At 45.7% G+C, this 21,243-nt stretch overlaps 1 protein-coding gene across 8 annotated transcripts in view; it reads right to left on the bottom strand.

Annotated features, from left to right (window-relative positions):
- Window positions 1-21,243, bottom strand: part of CELF2 (CUGBP Elav-like family member 2) — a 503,518-nt gene that overhangs the window by 13,788 nt on the left and 468,487 nt on the right. For 4 of the 8 annotated variants that reach the window (XM_053665830.1, XM_053665833.1, XM_053665832.1 and 1 more), the window contains one exon: window positions 6,661-6,792. In XM_053665830.1, coding sequence (XP_053521805.1) covers window positions 6,661-6,792 — 132 coding nt within the window. The remainder of the gene's footprint in view (window positions 1-6,660; window positions 6,793-21,243) is intronic. The other 4 variants (XM_053665829.1, XM_053665831.1, XM_053665834.1 and 1 more) reach the window with 1 other exon arrangement.

Raw genomic sequence — 21,243 nt, 5'->3', positions numbered from 1 at the left:
AGAGAATCGTTTGACACAAGTACAACAAATAGCAAGTGCATGCAGCCAGCGTACCGATGAAAGCAACACCAACTTAAAATAAAACAATGAAGTCATACTGACAGTCATAGCATACAGTAAAAGCACACACAGCAGCAACGAGCGATGAGAACCCTCACTTCCTAGGCCAGCGACCAACACGCACCGAGGTGCTCCAGTCAAGACAGTGCGTCTTCATTCCATGCAGCGTGCTACTGGCAAGTGCTGGGGTGAGCCTTTGGGAATCAAGCCTCCTGTTGCTTCTTAGAGCTGAGAAGCCAGTAAAAAACATTACTGGCAGGGGCCTGCAGCATCTGCACCGTTAAATGTGTTTATTGGGCTCTTGGAGGACCCAAGAGGTTGAGGTGGAAAGGAAAACATAAAGCTCCTCTCCTGTAAGCTGTCCGAGGAGGAAATGGCAGAGAGCCAAGCTCCACACTCGATGGCCCAGTGACTCGGCAGTCCCACTAACCGGCTCTCCCACACAGGGGAAAGTTGCCAGGACCAGGAGCTTAGGAATAGCCTTTAGCTGATGAAGAGCGAAGAAGGCACAGGAAAAAATGCGGGCCATTCTCCTAATTGCAGAGACTGAAGTTGCTTATTCACTCTGAAAGGCTACACATGGAATGGGGCCATTTGTTTTCAGCAGCAAATAGATGCTTAGACAGACAGGCAGACACACACACGAGTATCAATCAGTGCCCATGTAACTGGGGGTTTTGCCAATGGAAGGGCTGCGTGTCGTGTTGTCCAGTTAACTGAAGCGGACACCCGTTTTTGGTGAGCTGGGTCTCGGCTCTTCGCCGATGTGAACTGGATGTTGGCCAGCATACTTTTTTGATTTTTTTCTGCTTGTATCCTGGCTGTTCTTCTGCTCTATTATGGTTGTTGATTGTGTCATATTTTCCCTGAATACTAAGTCAAAACAAGCGAGACTTTACAGAGTGTTAACTTTCATATGAGCTCAGGAAGAGGTGACATCATAATTGTCTTTTGTTCCTTTTATGATTAAACCTTTTTTTCCCCCCTAAGCTCTGTTTCTGGGAGAACTTTACTGAAAACATTAGTGAAAATCTATAACATTAGTAGCATTACACTTGGGCTATTGATCAGGGCTATAACGGAAAAACGTTGGTAGGAAGTCTGCAGGGAACAGAGAACAGAGAGGTAAGGATGCTTAGGAAATGTGCCGGAATCGCCAGGACGCTCCTACCGGCATTTTGCTTCTTGCTGTCCTCGGGAAGCAGGGGTGGGGGATGTACTGCTTTCTCCATAGTGCTTGTTATTTTGACAGCTTCACCTCTTTGATTAAAAGAAACTGCATATACAATATGAATCAGACCACTGCTTTACAATAGAAGACTCTTACAGTGTCTTAGGTCCAGTACTGTTCCTGGGGGCTTGAGGAGACAGATCTGGGCCCTGGGTGATGTTCCCGACTAGACAGAGGCCTGAGGTGGGTGGAGTGAGTGCAAGGAGAGCCTGGAGGGCGGGAGAGTGGAGCAGGACCTGCTGGAAAAGGAGACCAGGAACACTGGAGACACGAAGGCAGGGAGGGGTTGGTTAGCCAGCAGAAGGCCTGCTGACTCTGCTTTAAGTTTCTTCTTGTGAAGGAGTCTCTCAAGTTTTTTTGGTCAGGCAAATAAATGCTGTTAAAGAGCTTGGACACAGTTTGTCCTCCTAAGTAAACAACCCCTCAGACGACTCACCACATTTACCTCACTGCCTCTCTTCTTCTCCATCCCCATTATCCTGCAGAGCCACTGAAGGGATGGGGAGTAACTTCATCTTTCGGTCTTCTTATTTCACCCTCATCTCCCGGTATTTGTGTGAGTGCAAAGAAACACCAGTGTTTCTTTCCTCAGAGAGGTGAGAGGAGGTTGTAAAACAGCTGGGGAAGAGCAGAGCACAGTTGCTAAGTGCTGCTGCTTTCATTTTTGTCAGGCCGTTAATAGGTGCTAGGGATTCGGATGGTCATGCCACGGCTCCCCTCTGGAGAGTGAGGTTTCTGTGTGGGAGGAAGTGCTAGGAGGAGGGTGAGCAGTGACGTGCCACTCCACTTCTTATGGGCCCAGGTGTGCTTTCTGGCCTACAGAGCTACGGGGGACACAGCGGCCCGACAAGCAGGGGCTGAAGCCAGAAGCTCCACTTACAAAGAATGTCCCCGAATTCCCTGGACAGCAACGGGATGGTCGCAAGCACTACCTCTCCCTGACGCCGTGCCTGCTAAGGGCCTCGGCGCGTTCAGGCCCTCCTGGGGGAAGCAGGAAGGAGAGCCGTCCTGGGATCTGCGGCTTCTCCAGGGGGCTCACACACGGGGGGGCGTTTACCTGCCAGTTGCTGGTGGCCCTGACTCCCTTCCCCTCTGGGACGGGCCCTCTTTACTGTCCAGGATAGGTGAACGATCTTCGCTTTCTCCCTTTTTGCCATTTTTTCCCTTTTGAAACAGAAGCAGAATGAACTTCACGCTCCCGAGACACTGGATAGATGTGCCAGGAGTGGGGTCCTGTGTGGCCCGCGGCTCCAGCCACCTCTCACACTTGTTCCGCTTACACTTCGTAGCGGTGGGCTGTGATTTGGGACTCTCTCTCAGGGCAAACCTGCTCTCTGAAGGTTCTGCTTGCTTCAGCTGGTTCTGTGTGTGCGAGGTAGTCAGGCTGGCCTTATCTGTTTGGGGCGGGAGAAGGCAGACGAGGTGCCAAGTAAAAGGGGTGTCCTGCCACTCGGGCCTCTCCAGCCCATGGCATAACCATCCTTTGGACAAACAATAGGGATAAAAATTCTAGTGAGTACAAGTGTATTGAGAATATTTAAAACCAAACTTATCCTGGAAATTCTGGTGTATTTGCCAAAAATGGAGGCAGAATAGGTAACTGATTACCTGGTAGAATTTGAAGGAGCTTCAAAGGAAGATTTCAACCTCTGAGAGTTATTCCTGTGGATTAACTCATGTTATTCTGTATTAAATAATCATATCAAAGATAACATGTCAGTTCAGCTGCCGGTACGTCATTATGTCCAAACACTTGGCACAAAAGAAACAGGCTTAAAGAAGGTTGAGTAAAATGCTTTACCCCTTAACAAATAGGACTTTGCTTTGAAAAGGCCAAATGGATTGGTCATTTCACCCCGTTTAATCCAGGTTCCCACGAAAGCCACTGGGATGCGAAGGCTGGGACAAAGTCAGGTGTGTCACACCTCCGCAGGAGAAGGGCCTTGCAAATGGCCTATCAAAAAAGTTAGTGTGTCAAAAAAGTTAGTGTGTATCTTGACTGCTAAGCACTGGAAATGTCACTGCTCTCCGGAAGTCCTCATCTGATGGGAGACCTGAGGAACGGTGAGATTACTGACTAGCTCCGTGAAAACGACACAGATGGACCCCCCCCATAAATATGAGCTCGACATTTTTTTCTAACTGCTATGAAGGTGGCCCTGAACTGGAGAATCAGAGGCCAAGCAAACTACAGTTGTTTTCAAGCCACTCTGCTGCGCTTTCTACCAAATAAAAATAGAGTGAAAATGAAGAATGTATTGATGTATTCACACAGATTTGAAATCTGCTTACTAAGTTTCCCTGGTGTAGGTGAAGCATATCCTTCTAAGCTGCAAGCTGACAATAAACTTACATATAAAATGTCTAGAACCAGGGTAGGTGAGTGAGAATAGTACATACGGGACATTCACATGTATGCTGGTGTTGACATGGTCACAAAGTGTGTGTGAAACCTCACATTCTGTGCTTATGTATACATCTTGGTACATTCCAATGATACAGATTAAAAGTCATTTCACACTATAAATAGAGCGACAAGCCAAAATAACATGCCCAAAGCATCTTTTCTTTTTCCTCCTTTGCAAAAGATATTCACCAGGCATTTGTGGTTGGTTATATCCAGACCACCATAATTTTAAGCACTATATGGGTAAGCCACTTAAACACACAAAATCAGGTTTCCACTCCTGGGTGGATATATCTGCAAAAAATATTTTCACCTTAGCTCAGATATGAATATTAAAAACATGCCTGAAGAACCATTAAATATCTGTAAGCAAAAGCCCTGTTAGTGATTCACCCACATTTCTTCTGATCTGGACAATTTCCACTTTTAGCTTTAGTGTGCTGTACTAAATGAATGTGTGAAGGAAGGAAAAGGAGATCAGATTCAGTTAAATTTAGCCAATTGTCTGCTAACCAAAACTTGAGGGGGGAAGGAAGAGTAAATTTAGCACTAAGATGAGCTGAGAATTAAGTGTGGGTTCCATCCACCTACTTCCATCTTGGCCCCTTTTTCCATGGGAAGGAGTTAGCTCTATAAGGTAAACCAGGAAACTCTCCCGGCAGCGAGTAGTGGCCCCTGGGAGGGAGGGGATAGGAAACAGCAATGACATGGAAGCCGAGGTCAAGTACTTTAGGAGCTGCCGCTGTCCAGGTAACTTTCCTGATGACCTGCTTTGAGAATTAGTAAGACAGGTAGCATCACCATGTACGTTGAGGGACAATGGTCTGAAAGGGGCCACCCTGTGTTAGGTTTTCTCCTTGTGTTTGAGACAGAAGCAAGTATTAGCTGCTAGCTGTTGCTGGCATTGTTAAACAGCCCTGAACTAGAAACATCACCAAATCAGAAAGAGTGTATTTTTATTTTGGCATGGTTTGTAACTGAAAACATTTTCCTGGTTCATACTCTCTGGTAGTAGTAATTTGAAACTAGAAGCATTCTTAATTTCCCACGAACTATACAAACATATTAATCCAATGGCAAAGAATTTTAAGAAGCAAAACAACTTAAGCCTGTTGTCCTTGCCAGAAGCAAAATTTGTGTAATGCAAATATCACATAAGAACCAGTCACGGTGTCTCTGCCACTCAACGAGTGGCCCCTCTCTAGCCCCTCGTGATGATGGACGATGCCAGCAAAGCACAACACGCGACAGGATGGAGACAGCCAGACACACAGACAAGAGGACAACACACAACAGGCATGAGCACGTGCTGAGGAGGACAGCCACTCCCACTGGCCTGTTACTTTGCAGACCAAGGACAGGCAGGCGATCAAATCAAAGTCCTTGTTTTAGGGGAACTAGGTCCTGGGGCAAGAGAAGCAGCATGGAAGGCTGTGTGCAAACACACACACCTGCAACCGAGGGCAAGGACAAGTGGGCTGGAGCGTCTGCAGAACAAGGTCAGAAACAGGAGTCAAGGCACTGAGGGCTCTTGGCCAGGCGGGGGCTGGAGGCGGTTTTACTGGATAAAATGTCTTGCTGTGTGTGGTTACCACTTCATACACTGCTAATGAAGAGCCATCATGCATGGAAGGACAGATGTTTTTCTTCTTTTTGGTTCATGGTCAGATAAAACTCAGTTCAAGTTTTTGTTTTTTCTAGAGCATCTGAAGGAAAGGATTTAATAAAACCTGAATATTTCCTACCTCTAAATATACGACTTGTTTTCTTATCAGGATTGTGTTAGCTTTCATTTGGATGAGTTCTAGGTTCTTTTTTATCAAATACATTGCAAGGTACTATTTTTGAGGTTTTAAAGTATAGAATTACTGGGATTTTTTTTTGACTTATTGAATTATGGCTTAAAACAGAGCAATTCGCCAAGAACCCCTTTCTTAGTGCTGAAAATGGGTGGTGTTTGGTTGCCTGGGCTGCATGGTAGGCAAGTGGACCCCCAAATCGGGATCTCTTTGGGCCATCACGGACCCGATGGGCTTAGCTGCTCTCAGGCTCCCGGGACCAAGCTGAGGGAAAGGCAGATGAGTTGCCTGCCCTGTGGGCTGAGGACCTCGCCCAGCGCAGGAGCCAACTCCAAGCATGAGCCTCCAATATGCTTATCTGCGGCAGGGTACTGTCCCCATACACATCTCAAGTGCCAGACATGGGTACGAGACGGAGGACAGAACCTAGAGTTCCTTAGCGAGTCCCCACGCTCCAGAACTGGGTGACTGGCTGAGCAGTCTGCCTCACCCTGTGGTGGTGGACCGGCATCCCTTGGAGCTGCATTGATCAGTGACCCCCACCTGCGGTGATTCATAAAGACTCCTGACTGTTCCCTTTGGCGGTGGCTCCTGTCTGCTCAGCTGGATTTCCTTCTTTTCAAGGCCTCATTCGCTCCCCCGCCCCCATAAAACTGTCATGAATCTTTGGGTTTTTAGAGCTGGAGGGCACCTTTAAGATCATCTGATCCAGAACTTTCAATTTCCAAATGGGAAAATGAAGCTCAGAGTGGGGCAGTGATTTGCCTAAGATTCTACAAGTAATTGCTCGCAGATTGGGGGCTGGATCCATGTGTCCTGATTTCTGGTCCATCAATTTGCCTATTATTAGCACACTGCCTCTTAGAAGAACAGAACAAATCCGAAACCCAACCAAACCCCTCAAAACCTGCAAATAACTGCCAACCACAGAAATGTGTGGATGAGTATATACATGCTGTGTATTAGAAAAAGACGGGTGGAGAGTGGATGGGTGTTTTTTGAGGCAAAAGGAACCTAGACAGTGTCTGCCTATCAGAGCATGTGCTCCTCCACCCCAAGTATTAGTTCTCCCTGTTCTGTACCTTTTTTAGGTAATTTCTGGCTGACCATTTTTCTGGGGAGAATTTGGGGGAAGGCTGTCCACCAGAGCAGCAAATACTCACTGTTGATGGTACCTGCAAGTGCATTAATATTGTTCAGCCCCACAGTGGCTCCCGCCAGTCCTTGCAGAGTCCCAAGAGAGGTCAAAGAGTTCATGGCCGCACCAGCAGTGGAGTTGGGGGTTGAAGCAGCCACTGAAAAACAAAGAGAGGGTGGGAAAAGGGGGAGAGAAAGCACAAAATGAGGGGAAGCCAACTGGCCCAGCAAGTAATCTGTCCTCACCGCAGCAGATGGAGCCAGGGAGTCGGTGCTTATGTGGCGAGTGAGAAAGACATATGGGGTGGCACTTGTGACCATTAGGTTTGCTGATTACTAACAATGATCACAGCTCTGTTTGCCAGTGCGATGACCGTCCCCAATGCTGGTGGGGAGTCCTGGCCTGGGCAGGCTCGCCCCTCCTCAGCCCCACTTCAGCTCCATGTGTCCTGGCGTCCGGTCCACTGACTTTTAGAGGCCTTCGTGCTCTAAGCCTCCTTCTCATCCGGGTCAGCGAATGAAGGAGTGGGGGAGTAAAACACAGAGTTTGGCTTTCTTATTTTTGCTTCAGAGCCGTCATTTAGTCAATGAAGTTTTGAAAAACAAAATCATGCACCTTCCTGAATTTGCCAGAAGCCTCCAGAACCCTGGGAACCGTGGTAATAGAGGGGGTGGAATATAGGAGATCCAATCACTTTGGTCCAAACTGTCCTTCCCTGGCCTCTACACCACCTCTTATCAAATGACAGTTGCACTGGGACACGGTTCCCGCAGGGTACACAGGTCTGTGGTTTCGGTACATGTGCAGAGTCGCACAACCAGCACCCACATCTAACTTTAGAACATTCTCACTGCTCCCGGAAGAAACCCCTACCCTTCTGACACTGGCATCCACCGATCTATGTACTTTCTCGATTGACTTGCCTATTCTGCACATTTCACTTGAATGGAATCTTAAAATACCTGATCTTTTGTGATTGCCTTCTTTCACTTAGCAAAACGTTTTCAAGGTTCACCCACATCGTAGCCTATGACAGTGCTTCTCCCTTTGACTGCTGAAGAACACTCCACTGTATGGAAACACTACATTTTGCTGATCGGTTTCCCAGCCGTGGACATTTTGGGGGTTTCTACTTTGGGGTTATTATAAATAATGCTGCTGTGAGCACTGTGTACGAGTCTTCATGTAGACATGTTTTCAGTTCTCTTGAGTATACACGTAGTATACACACAGGGCTTGGACTGCGGGGTCACGTGCTAAATCTACTCAACATGGTGAAGAAACGCTCAACTGCTCTCCAAAGTCGTCCTACTCCCTGCCCTTTACAGCTGTTATCTGTACATTAAAAAACGAAAGAAAAGCCCTGGCTGGTATAGCTCGGTGGATTGAGCGCGGGCCTGCAAACCACACGATCGCGGTTCAATTCCCAGTCAGGGCACATGTCTGGGTTGCAGGCCAGTTCCCAGCAGAGGACACACGAAAGGCAACCACACATTGATGTTTCTCTCCCTCTCTCCTTCCCTTCCCCTCTAAAGATAAATAAAATGTTAAAAACAACAACAACAAAAAAACCGAAAGGAAACCATGCTTAAGGAATGAGAGATATGATGACAATGTTTATCAAATAAGAGAGACAGGAATTAGAGCAATGAAGAAAATGAAGTCCTGGAACTGATAAATGCTTCTGTAAATAACAGAAACTGTCTTACACTTCCACTACCTTACATTTGTAGAGCTTCACAATCTGTTGGCTTTTTCCACACACGTCATCTTTATCCCGGTGACGGAGGGGAAGGTTACACTCAACTCGGACCGTGGCTCACAGCAGCCCTCGGTCCATTTCCAGCTGTGAAGTCGCTGTGAGTGTGAAACTTCTTTCCATCCAGCATGGGCAGGACCCTCACCCATCTTCGTGGAAGGCCCCTGCCCAGCGGGCGGCCGTGCATCCCTCTCTGCCACGAGGGACCACAGAACAGTGTTTGCGATGCACCTTGCTTGGGACTCCTCCGGACGAGGCCAGATCACATGTCGAAACACTCAATTCCCCACCGTGTCACATTTCTGTCCATGTATGACATTGGTTTCTGGCACCTCATAATGTATATCTATTTTCTTTCTCTTTAAAAAAAATAATTATATATAATCAAGCCAAAGTTTCTAGTCCCTTTGTATTATCAAACTTGCAAATACCGGCGAAAGCAGAGACAGTGATGACAAACTCCCATAAACTCATACCCAGATTTTAGAATATTTGAGAACCCATTCCCAAAACCTAAGTGTATTTTTTAACTTAATTTTTTTACCATCATCGGAGGACATACTTATTGATTTTTAGAGAGAAGGAAAGGGAGGGCGAGAGAGAAACTTTGATGTGAGAGAGAAACACCCACTGGCTGTTTCTCTGCACCCCGACCAGGGACCAAGCACACGCCCCAGGCACATGTCCTGACCAGTTACGGGACAACACCCCATCCGGCCTCGCCATACCAGCCCGGTCTGAGTGTATTTTAAAGCAAATTTCAGACCTTATGCCATTTCACTTTTACTACTTCTGTATGTAACTCTTAAAATTGGGGCCTTTTAAAAAATATCCCGTACAGGATAGGAATTGATTGTGGGAATGGGGGGAGAGGGTGGGGGCAGGGGAGAGAACAAAGGGGAAGGGAATTGGGACAACCGTAGTAGAAAAACAATAAAAAAATACCCACACCATTATTCAGCTTAACAATAACCCACAACCTTCAGACCAACTGCCCATACCATTATTAAACCTAACAAAATAATTTCTTGGCTTCATTATGTGATACTATCGTGTTTAGGATTTTTTCACCTATGTATATGAGTAAGATAGGTATTTATTTTTCCTTTTTATACTGTCCTTAGTTTTGCTATCAAGCTTTTGCAACCCTCATAAAATGACTGAGAATGCCCTTATTTTTCCATTCTCTGGAATAGACAGTATAAGACTAAATACTTAACTTAAATGTAAATTAAATGTTTGGTAGAACTTGCCAGTAAAAATGACCTGGACTTGATATGGGATAGTTGTAAAATATTGATTACCTTTCTCTAATAAAGAGAATTATGCAACTTCTGTTTTTCCTCTTGAATTCGTTTTATTAAGTTATTGCTTTTAGGAATTTGTGTATTTCAAGATTCCAGATTTACACTGGTATTAAAACCTAATGTGCTATTGGAAAAATTTTGGTGGTGGACAATTAAGAGGAGCCTTGTAGCTCCACGGTAGCAAAATGATAGCCAAGCTAGGAGTTTAACAGAGAGAACCAGAGAAAGAGGAAGTTAAGATGAGCCCTCCTGGGGTCAGAGAAAGCTTCGAAGAATGGCCTTGAAGAATCTCCCTGTGAAGGGGCCTGATATGAACTGAACCAGGCTGGAGGGGCATTTTATGCCCCAGGGCCAAAAACGATAGATCATACAAGTAGTAATTAGTGGAGGCTAACAGCTGGATATAATAAGAATAGAAAAAGACCCACCAGAAATTTAAGGAGATCAGGCAGAGAGGTAGTCAGAGAGCTACTTGAAAGTGTTATGCCATTTAAAAAAGAAAACATAAGACTGTCACAGCCCAAGGCTGTGTCCTCTAAGGAGTGACATCAGAAGCACAGTGAAGTGGAACTGGTTTTGTTGAACTGGTCTAGCCAAGTCACTAAGCAAATAAGCAAACAAGAAGTTGGTTTCAGATGGAGGAGAAATGAGTGAGGAGGACCAGTATCCAGAATTGCTATGATATATTACCTAAAATGTCCAGTTGCAAACAGTTATGAGATTTGGAAAGAAACAGGTGACAGACACTGCATTTGAGAGGGCTCAGATAGTATACTTTGCAGACAAAGACAGGGAGGTAGCTACTATAAATATGTTCAAAGAACTAAAGGAAACCATGCTTAAGTAAAGAAATGTATGATGACAACGTTTCATTAAATGATAGAAAGGGAAACTATGAAAATGACCAAAATGGAAATTCTGGAACTGAAAAGTAAATTACAGAAATAAAGAATTCACTGCAGGGAGCAGTAGCTGATTTGAGCAGGCAGAAGACCAAGCCTCAGAGAAATGGGGCACACTGTTAAGCACATTAACAGACGTGTAAGGGGAGTACCACAAGTAGAGAAAAGAGCAGAAAAATACTCAAACAGATGATGACAAAGAACTTCCTAACTTTGGTGAAAAACATTATATTTCCAAGAAAGTCAACAGACTACAAACAGAGTAACACAAACAGACCATACCCAGACATGTGACAGTAAAAATGCTGAAAGCCAAAGGTTAAGAGAAAAATCTTGAAATCAGCAAGAAAAAAAAAAGATGACTCATCATGTATAAGGGGGCCCCCAGTAAGAGGAACAGCTGGCTTCTCAGAAGAGTGGACCTGAAAGTGGTGGGGTGGCATATTTCAAGTGCTGAGAAGAAAAATCTATGACCTAAGAACCTTATATCCAGCAAAACTATTCCAAAAATGAAGGAGAAATAATGATACTCCTAAATGAACAAAAACCAAGAATTTGTTGCTAGCAGATGTGTTTTACAATAAACACTACAGTGAGTTCTTCAGGTTGAAAGCGTGTGATTCCAGACAGTAATTAGAATGTATGTACACACATACACACCAAAAGAAACCCCCAAAGGACATGAATGAAGGCAATTATAATAGCGTAATTGCATTTTCTTCCTTTCTGCTCTTGATTTAAAAATCAGTTGTCTAAAACAATATGTAGATAATTGCATTGTTGGGCCTATAACACAGGGAAAGGTAATATATTTGACAATAAAACCACAAAGGTGAGTGCGAGGGCAACACTGTGTTGGAGCAAGGAAATTACGCCAAATGGTAATCACAAAAAAAAAATGGAGAGAACCAAAAATGGTACCTAGGAGGGTTACAAACAAACTGTGTCCATATGTATCTGCTCTCCTTCTTTCACATTCTTTAAAAGACATTAGGTAGTATAACATAGTAATTACAGTAATATATTGTTGGGTTGGGAATATGTATATAGATGTAATACGTGCACAAATAATAGCATAGGAAGGGCAGGAGGGGAGAGTTCTGTATCTCACCACCGAGTGAGTATAGTCTGAAAGAGATTCTGGTAAGTTGGGTGTCCATTGTAAGTCCTAGGGAAACCACTAAGAAAATAAAATTTGAAAATATCATGAGAGGAATTAAAATGTTATACTAGAAAATATTAATGCAAAATAAAGCTATAAAGGACAGAGGAACAAAAAGCTATGTGACATACAGAAAGTCCAAAGGCACATGTAAATGTAACCATACCAGTAAGAACATTAAGTGTGAATAAATTAAATGATCCAATCAGAAGGCAGGGATTGTTAGACTGGGTTAAAAAAACCAAAAACTAAAAATCAGATCTGTCTATGCTGTCTCAAGGAGAGACACTTCAGTTTCAAAGACACAAATAGGTTGAGGATAAAAGAATGGAAAAATATATACCACGCAACAGCAACCATGCAAGCTGGACTGGTTGTAATAGGAGACAATATAGACTTTCTGGCAATTTTAGAGAGACAGAAAATTGGATCAACTGCTTGCACTGCAAAGGACTTTAAGATGTTTCTCATGAAAATCTGTGTCTTTGTCCGATGAAATGTAGCTAATAAAAGAACTCCAGTGCCAGTATACAGTGGCCGTCAGAAAACTCTTGTTTGATTCAGGGCTCTATTCTTCTTTACCTCCCTCAGACTCTTCATTCAGATCTGAGAGAAGGGAAAGCAATGGAAAGGAACAGGGTGAGAAGATGAGATAATCCCTCACAGCACAGGAAATGAATATGAAGCAAACTGGGAGGAGGTGTGGAGGGGGGTCAGCTGGGTAAGAGGACCAGGAAATTCTGGCGCTCGTCCGATAAACACATAGGAGCTACTGTTATTATCAGAAAGGCCCTAAGACTCGCTGCCATTCACGCCTGGGATGGAGAAGTGCGGGCGCCAGAGTCCTAAAAACAGCAACGTGGAGAAAGCCACTTATCAGAAGGAGCACCCACATGCCTAGGAAGTTTCATGATGGCCCTGTCATCACGATGACATTGCAGAGTATCCAGTGTGACTGCTGGAAACACAAGACAAGAGACAGGGTCTTGTTTCCTTAGTCCCTGCAGCTTAAAAGGGCCAGACCTCATTTGCAGCACAGGACTCACTAGTCCCTAATGCTCCAGGGGTCACCTCCACCTGACCTCTGGTGGCAGGAGAAGGACCATAAAGGTTGGTGAGCATGGGCATCCCCGAGGAGGGCAGGGAAACGTGTCCGAGGTTGGCCGCGGAGGCACTGAAAAAACGAGGCTATGCCTCTAAATAAACGCCAGGCCATTACAATTCCACCACCCTCTTCTAAAACCAAAACTGGGGGCAAAATGGGACCGCAGTTAAAGCTGAGTGCTTTGGTCTCACACTGTTCGTCTTCCTCCAGCTTTCGTTCCACCACTTTTAAATGGAGAAAAAAAAATACCCAATTTAAAACAGCTGAGAGGATCCAGCGTGGTGAGCTGTGTCTTGACCTCTGCGCACTGTCTGGCACCAGCTGGGGGTTTTTAGATCTTCAATGACTGGGCACAGACTGAACCGAGGGGCAGGCGTATACGAAATGTATTTCATAAAAGAACAAAAAATATGCTTTTCTCCACTTTAGGTCTAAACACCTTCAGTTCTTGACAACTACACAGCCATTGGTGTTTTTTCTGTCGGATGACCCTCTTTGCCTCACATGAAATTCTAGAGGGGATCCCATGTACCAGCCCACGAGGCCCCTTTGACAAAGGCCACGGTGGGCACTGCTGGCCTTCTCACGCAGAGAAATCAAAGGAGCAGGAAGCAGGCTTGATCGGTCACCTACTTCTATCCAGAGTTTCACTCAGTGATGAGGGAAAAGGAGCTGGATGACATTAGAACTGATCTCTTGCTTCATGGGTGACTTTTCACATCCTTCAAGTCTGAGATGGTCTGAGGAAGATGTGGGTTAAACTCACACTCTGCTTGTGCGGATAATTCACAATTTTGATAGTGAACAGTAAGTTGGAGAGACAACTCATAACAGAGGAAGCCTGGGTTTAGGGGCTATAGGAAAGGTGGGGAGATCGGGTAACACTGGGCCCAATTTGTGACTGATAATAAAGATAAAATATGCAGATCAGAAGTCTCCACATCTTGTTTCTCTATTTATTAAAAAGCCCAGGGAGACCTGCTGCAGTGAACTAGACTGAACATAGTTTCCTGGTGTCTTATGATGCTGTCCTTGGGTGGTCCCGACAGATGGGGATGGGGTGAAGAACAGGGAGAAGAGGAATCAAGCAAGAGACAAAGAAAAATGAACTAAATAACTCGCCTTAAAGTGTGAAGATGCATCCATGGCTGATGTGGCTCAGTGGATTAAGTGCCAGACTGCGCACCAAACGGTCACTGGTTTGATTCCCTGTCCAGGGCACATGCCAGGTCCCTGGTGGGGGGTGCGCAAGAGGCAACCACACATTGGTGGTTTTCTCTCTTTCTCCCTCCCATCCCCTCTCTCTAGAACTAAAAAAATCTTTAAAAAATTGAGAAGATGCTATGTGCCCATCTGTGGACAGGATGCTGAACATACGCCCCAACTGAGTCCAAGGTGGAAAAGAGACCTTGACTGCATATCTGGTTGCCTTTAAGAATTCTAGTCAATAGTCTACTTAAAGCAAAAGACAAACTCGGATTTGTCACACAGCCAACCTCAATCAGATGCTTCAGAACTAAATATTCAACACATGCATACTAGAGAAAGAGACCTTAGACACAATAGACAGAGACAAATTAAATGCCACCAACACACACATTTTCCTATTTCTGTGTTGGCAGACTTCAAGATGCTGCCTTGGGTAATTGCATTCTGCCCACCTCGAATTCCCTTCAGTCTCCACTGAGAACTGTATCCTTTGCTTCCTCAATTAAACTGTTTACAGAATGCCAAAGGAACACTTTGGGAGAAGGGCGGGAAGTAAATGTCGGGTCCTAATTGCCCACAGCACCTCTTTCCGTGGAATGCCGTTCCTCACAAGGAGCAGGTTACACAACACAGCCCGAGGAATGCCGGCGGGACAGCTCCGTCTGCACTGCCCTGCTCACCTAGCGGCAGGCATAACTTGTCACATGTCCCATTTTGTGCCTCTCTCACCACTGGCTAAAAATCCCCAACCAGCCCAAAGTGTTATGACCAGCTGGCTAACTAGGAAATAAAATGTCTTGTGATGGTAAAAGCCATGTTTTTATGACCTCACAGGGCAACACAGTTCTGTGCCTTTTTATGGGGGGGGAAGTACATGTGGGGGCATTGGGGTATTCGTGAGGGGAGTTGGCAGGTGAGAAAGGGACACTGCTGGTGAGGATGTGTCAACTGTCCTGGTTACAGGATTCCTTCACTGCTTTGACCAGGCAGCTCATTGTCGGAAAGACTGCAAGCTGAGTAGTCTGCAAACACCTACCCCAGTCTAGGGGACAAGTCTTCCCTCAGGGCTATGCTGTGTCTTAGATGGGCAATATATCTGGAAGAGTTTCTCAGGTAAAAACTGTAGGTCACAGAGTGCCTAGGTCACTAGATCCCTCGCTATAAAAGGTGGGAAGAAAGAAAGTTAGGTCCCTGGCTTGTGTGGCTCACTGGCCTGAGTGCCAGTCTGCCAACCAAAGGGTTGCTGGTTCGATTCCCAGTCAGGGCACATGCCTGGGTTGTAGGCCAGGTCCCCAGCAGGGAGTGTGTAAGAGGCAACCACACATTGATGTTTCTCTCCCTCTCTGTATCCTTCCCTTCCCCTCTCTCCCCACAAAAACAAACAAATGAATAAATGAATAAACAAATAAATAAAATATTTTTTAAAAGGGAGGGAAGGAAGGAAAAGGCAAGGAAAACAAAGAAAAAGAAAATAGTGCTACTACGGCCCTTAGAATAACTGACAGACCAGAGCTGACTTCTGGACTTGCCCATTCAGAAAAACAGAAATACTTGTTTCTCCTCCTTCATTTCCAGCAAGAGGATGGTACGGCTTTTATGTGTATTCATTTTAGGTTGGCCCCTCCCAGGCAACCTGTGGTCCAGACATGGAGTTGTTCCCCTTGGAGACCAGGACGCGGACGGCTGGCCCAGCGCCCAGGGTGCCCTGTGGGCGCAGCTCCGGAGCTGTGTGTGTGAGTCTGTGGGGAGGTGGCCACACAGTGTCCGCCACGGAGACGGATGATGGTTGTGGCAGCGAGGCAATTAATAAAACTTCCTTAAACCAGCCCAAAGAACAAGCAAGCCTGATCTTACCAAGATGTAAAAAGTACTGCTTTTTAGTTTTATTCATGCCAGAGATAAATGCTTACTCGTTTTTCCTCAGCCTCCCTAAGAAAAGGACCTCAGCCCCATTTCTCAGGTCAGAGCTCCTATCTGTGCCGTAGGGATGCGCTGGCCCACCCGCCCCTCAGCCTGCTCCAGTCCTGGTTTCCCTTGCAGGAGCTGAGGAACTAATCCGACTGGAGAGACCTGGAAAGGCCTGCCATCCAGTGGCCAGGGGACGGGCCGCGGAACTGGTGCTTGACCACAGCCCTCCTGTTCTCTGTTCCTTCTCTGTCCCGACCTCTGCATTACCAGGTAGGCAGATTAAGTTTATGTGGGTCCCCAGGGCCGTGCTTGGAGGGGGAGGTAGGAATATTACTACTGTGTTCTCTGTGGTAGGCAGAGTAACGGTTCCTTCCCTGAACAATGTCCATGTCGTAATGCCTGGGACCTTATGTTAGGTTCCGTGACCAGGAGGGATTCAGAGTTCTGTTCGGCTGACGGAGAGAGGTGGGGAGATCGTCCTGGATTAGCTGGGAGGTCCCTATGTCATCACGAGGGTTCTTGTTGGTGGAAGAAGGAATGGAAAGAGAGCACCAGAGATATGACAGGGTGAGATGTGTTGGCCAGACAATCCTGATTAGGAAGATGGAAAAGGGGCTCTAAGTCAAGGAAGGTCAGTGGCCTCTAGAAGCTGAAAAAGCAAGGAAGTGGATTCTCCCCTGGAGCTTCTAGGAAGGAGTGTACCATGCTGATACCTTGGCTTCGGCCCAGCGAGTGTGCTGGGCTTCTGACTGACCTAGAGAATTGTAATAAAGTAAATTTGTGACCCTGGCCAGAGTGACTCAGTGGTTGGAGCATCGTCCCCTTGACTGAAGGGTTGTGGGTTCCATCCCTGGTCGGGGTGTGTATGTCAAGGCAACCAAACCAATGTTTCTCACATCAATGTTTCTCCCTCCCTCTCTCTCTACAGTGAAAAAATATCCTTGGATGAGGATAAAAATAAAATAAAATAAATTTGTGTTGTTTCAAGCCAATGAAGTTGTGGTAATGTTTCATAGCAGTAATAGAAAACTAATACAGTCTTCAATTCACTTGTGCCAGGAATAAAGCTAATAATGATGATAGCTTATAGTTATTGAGTGCTTACCATGTGTTAGTCATTGTCTTAAAGACTATAAGTACTAGTTCATTTAATCATTTATAATTATCCTATGAGGTGGGAAGTCACACAGCTGTAAGTGGTACAGCCAGGATCTAAGCCATCTGTCTGGCTCCAAAGAGTTGGATACAATGCTGATATTGAACTTAAATTCCTCTTTTGCATCCTGTACTTATCTTATGGTTACTGTGGAGATTTACTGACAGAAACAATTAATTTGAAGTCATTCAGATTCACCCTTAATTTTCTGGCTCTGTCCCCTTCACCTGTAAAGCCTCCGGCCCTGCTCAGCTGAGGTTAGGATTTATCTGCCGAACTGGGATAATGTGCCTCAGCTCTGAGAAGTGACATGATAATCAAATAATCAAATGAAGTGGCATTAATGTCTGATATCTATCTAGTAGATGATCGATAAACATTTGTTCAGTCTCTATCTGGAGGGTGAGAATCTGGTTATTCTGTCCTCAAAAGGAGGAATTACATTCTTTTCACATTATTTTACAACACTTGAAGATTCAACATTTCTCCCCCAGAGAGGCAACCGCAGGGGTGGTGGCACACCTTGTGACCATTATCATTAGTCTGAGCGCCAGGAAGCTCTGTGTGCGTGGACTTGAGAAAGTCCAGAAGAGGGGGACCAGACCTGAAAGTCAAGCTGAGAATGCACGAGACGGTCACTAAAAAAGAAGGTACAATTTAGCCTGGAGAGAAGACGACTCAGGGAAGTACAGCCTTAGGTCTCGACATCAAGAATATATTCTTCGTAGCTCAAGAGACCAAAATGAGGGTCAGGGGTGAGAGCCTGAAGGAGGCAGATTCAGTCCAAGGGAAGTGCCAGCGAATCTGAATTCTTCCAAAGTGGGCCCCGCTGCCTGGGAGGTGCTTCCTCCTGGTTGGAGAAATACGAAAGCTGAGGCCTCAGATGGTCATGTATCAGGGGGTTTCTGAAGGCCCTGAGTCTATGCTTGATAATCTCTCGAGGATCCAATAAACTCACTTTTGAAAAGCTCTTATTGTTTCTGGTAGTGCCAAACACAACTGGCTGCGTCTCCTGGCAGGAGAAACAAGGACGGCAAGACGGCACAATTCTACTGGTTCAAGGTTGAACTTTGATGAAGGTCCCCATTTCCACTGCCCACACACACCTAAACAACGGGAAAACTGCAGGTCTATTTAGAGGCTGCAGAACAAAGGGATCTGCATTAAAGCAAATTCGATCACGCTGAATACATAAGGTAGGTAGTTTCTACCTCTCTCCTTTTCTACCCACGCAGCAGCTGCCACGCTGAGCACACCCGATGCAAATTCTGAACGACTGAATCACAGAGAAAATGATCACTGAGGGGAAGAACAGACTTTTGTGGGTGAACCCCTCTGACCCATGGCCCAGGGAGGTTGAGATGCTTTGACGGCCACTCAGTCAGAATCCTTCTGTCTGCTGGAGGCAGGAAACACACTGGGGGCACAGTCACCACACACACTTTCAATGGGGAAAGGTCACATTTAACAAGTGAATAGTCTATAACTTGCTGGCAACAGAATCACCTGGAGGTAACGTCAGACCCACTGAGCCAAAATCTCTGATGGTGGGACCCAGAAGTCTGATTTCAACAAGCCCTCTGAGTGCATCTGGCTCAAGAAAGCTTGAGAACCACCCACCTCAGGGCTGTCGGAGCACAGCACCGTCAAATTCCATCAGGGCTGGGTTTGAAATTTAGTTTGTGGCATGAGAAGATGAAAGGCTGTGGGGGGGGGGAGGTTTGGTTTGTGATGATAAAGGGAAACAGACGCTGGGAGGTAGGGAACCAAGAGTAAAATACCATGTAAGGTTAGAAAGTTATGACTCTATCTTCTGCATAAGAAAACCCCACCAGGAGGCAAGCTTTTTAAAGAGCAGGAGTTCTCCCTGTCTTACTTTCCATAGCCTACAAGAACAGCTGACACATCATAGGCACTAAATAAATACCTGCCAAGCGGAAAGTTTAAACTTCTACTGTAGACTCCATGTCCAGTTTCTCTTAGGACAAGGCCAGTCTGTGGGCCTGGATGAGTTGGAAGAATGGGATCCCATCCCACCTCATGGCCTCACAGAGGCTCCTAATGACACAGCTGAGCCTGCGGGGCAGACTGCGAGAGTCCTCAAACCATCCCCTTGTGCTTATCTGCCAGACAAAGAGTGTGGATATTTAAAAAAATTGAATCAGTAAAGCCCGTAGCTGCCTTGTCACCAAGATGGGAGCAGAGACACCCTTCACTCCATTGACATAACTCATGCAGGAGGAACCAGGAGCATGCACAGGGCCAAGTTCAAAGACCAGCCTAATAACCTATCCTCTGTTTCACTTTAACTGGAATTGAGCACACACAACGTAAACACCAGGTGCTTTCTCATTCTTTGTGGAAGGTGGGGTGATGAACAAGATCCCCACTTTGGGGCAAGGTTGACTGCTGACTGTGGGGAACTCAGCCACTCTTCCATCCTCTCACAGATGCCAGACCCACAGAGGAGTAGGAAAACGGCCATTTGGGGCTGGGCAACCTTTCGCATTTACCACTTCTCCACACAAGTCTTTCTTCCTACACGAATGTTGAGCTTTCCTCCTTGTCTTTTATTGCAAGTCATGTCTAGCATGAAGTGCAATTCAAAAATGACTGCTTTCTAGGAATTAAGTGAATTAATTCTCACATTAACCCCTTCCCCCTTTTCCTGGACAGCAAGAGATTTTTTTTTTTTTTAAAGCAACAACGAAGCAACATTAACAGAGACAGCAAGCATCTGCCTTCAGGGCATTCACTAAACACTTTCCATGGAACAATTACATGGGGAAAGCATGGTGGCTTTGTGGTTTGGGAAACAGGATAGTTATAAACACAGAAAATTCAAGACACTAGAGTTTGCGGTTGTGTTCGGCCTCAAACAAGTCTGGGTGCTGGCGTCCAACGGGGCAGTGGAGACTTCACCGAGGTGAAGGGAGGATGCAGAACAATGAAGCAGGGACGCCGGCACAATGATATTAGTTCATCACAACCGTGGGGTATTAACTCGACACAGAGGGTCTCTTCTCCCCTGGGGTCTAATTATTGCACAATAACTACATCTCAATTTATTCCCCCAAAGACTTTTTCTGAGGGGCGTGGTGGGTGGGAACGGGGACTGTATTAGAGAGTGGTGCTGACAGGCTCCGAGGGGTCCTCATCTCACTACCTGAGTCTCTGTAACGGGCCTGTCTTCTACCCCGTGAACAACTGTGGCACCTTCTTGCATTATACCACTCCCAACCCACGGGGGACTTAAGCAGAGGTAGCACAGGGCCGGGTGAGCCATTACTGGCCCTCTAGAAGATGCGTAAGGGGGAAACTCAGAGTGTGAAGGTCGGATGAAGAAAATGCCTGGTCTGGACTCTGAATTACTTTTAAGGCATTATTCTATGATGATACCGTTTTGGAAGGTGAGAAAGTGCTATAGAAATGGTTGTGGACAGTATTATACTTTTACTGCCCAAAGCAGTCCCACTGCTTTCTTCAGTTTAATTTTCATGTCCACGTGCTTGTTGGAGCTTTCTCTCGTTATTTTCCTAAGACAGAAATCTACCTTATTATAATTGTTACTAGATCTGGGTACCTCCTTAATATACCTTATTTTTAGTATTTCCTGTTCCCCCTCTCCCCAGTCCCATAAAAGGCAGCCACTTAAAAAAATTAAGATATAATTTGGCTCATAAATTTGAAAAAGTCAGCTTTATAAATTCAGTATATATACATCTAACGGGAATGGAAGAAAAGAGCAAATCAAACCTATTTTCTCTTCCAATGGTATTTTGCGTATAATTTACCAAAATAAATGAGTACAGACCTTCCCTTAGTTGATCTCGGAGGTCTGTTTTGACAGATGGTCATGGACTCAGACTGAAAGACACGTTAGCGATTTCCTCATGAGGGTGAGAACACGTAAGCTGAAAGGTCCAGAAACACCACTGCGGTTCCCGGGCAGTTCCTGCTTTTGAGCCTTCCACGGGGTGGTAGGGCTGCCTGGTGTCTCGTCCGGGTCACGAACGAGGTACCTGGGCGGATGATTTGAGGATTCCCTACTCCTATAACGTGTGATAACTTGACCAGGCTCTGGACTCTGGAGAGAGCGT

The sequence above is a fragment of the Artibeus jamaicensis genome, unplaced genomic scaffold (genome assembly GCF_021234435.1).
Source record: "Artibeus jamaicensis isolate MK-2021 breed Jamaican fruit bat unplaced genomic scaffold, CSHL_Jam_final contig_426, whole genome shotgun sequence".
Classification (NCBI taxonomy): domain Eukaryota; kingdom Metazoa; phylum Chordata; class Mammalia; order Chiroptera; family Phyllostomidae; genus Artibeus; species Artibeus jamaicensis.
This window is presented reverse-complemented; position numbering and strand designations above follow the sequence as displayed.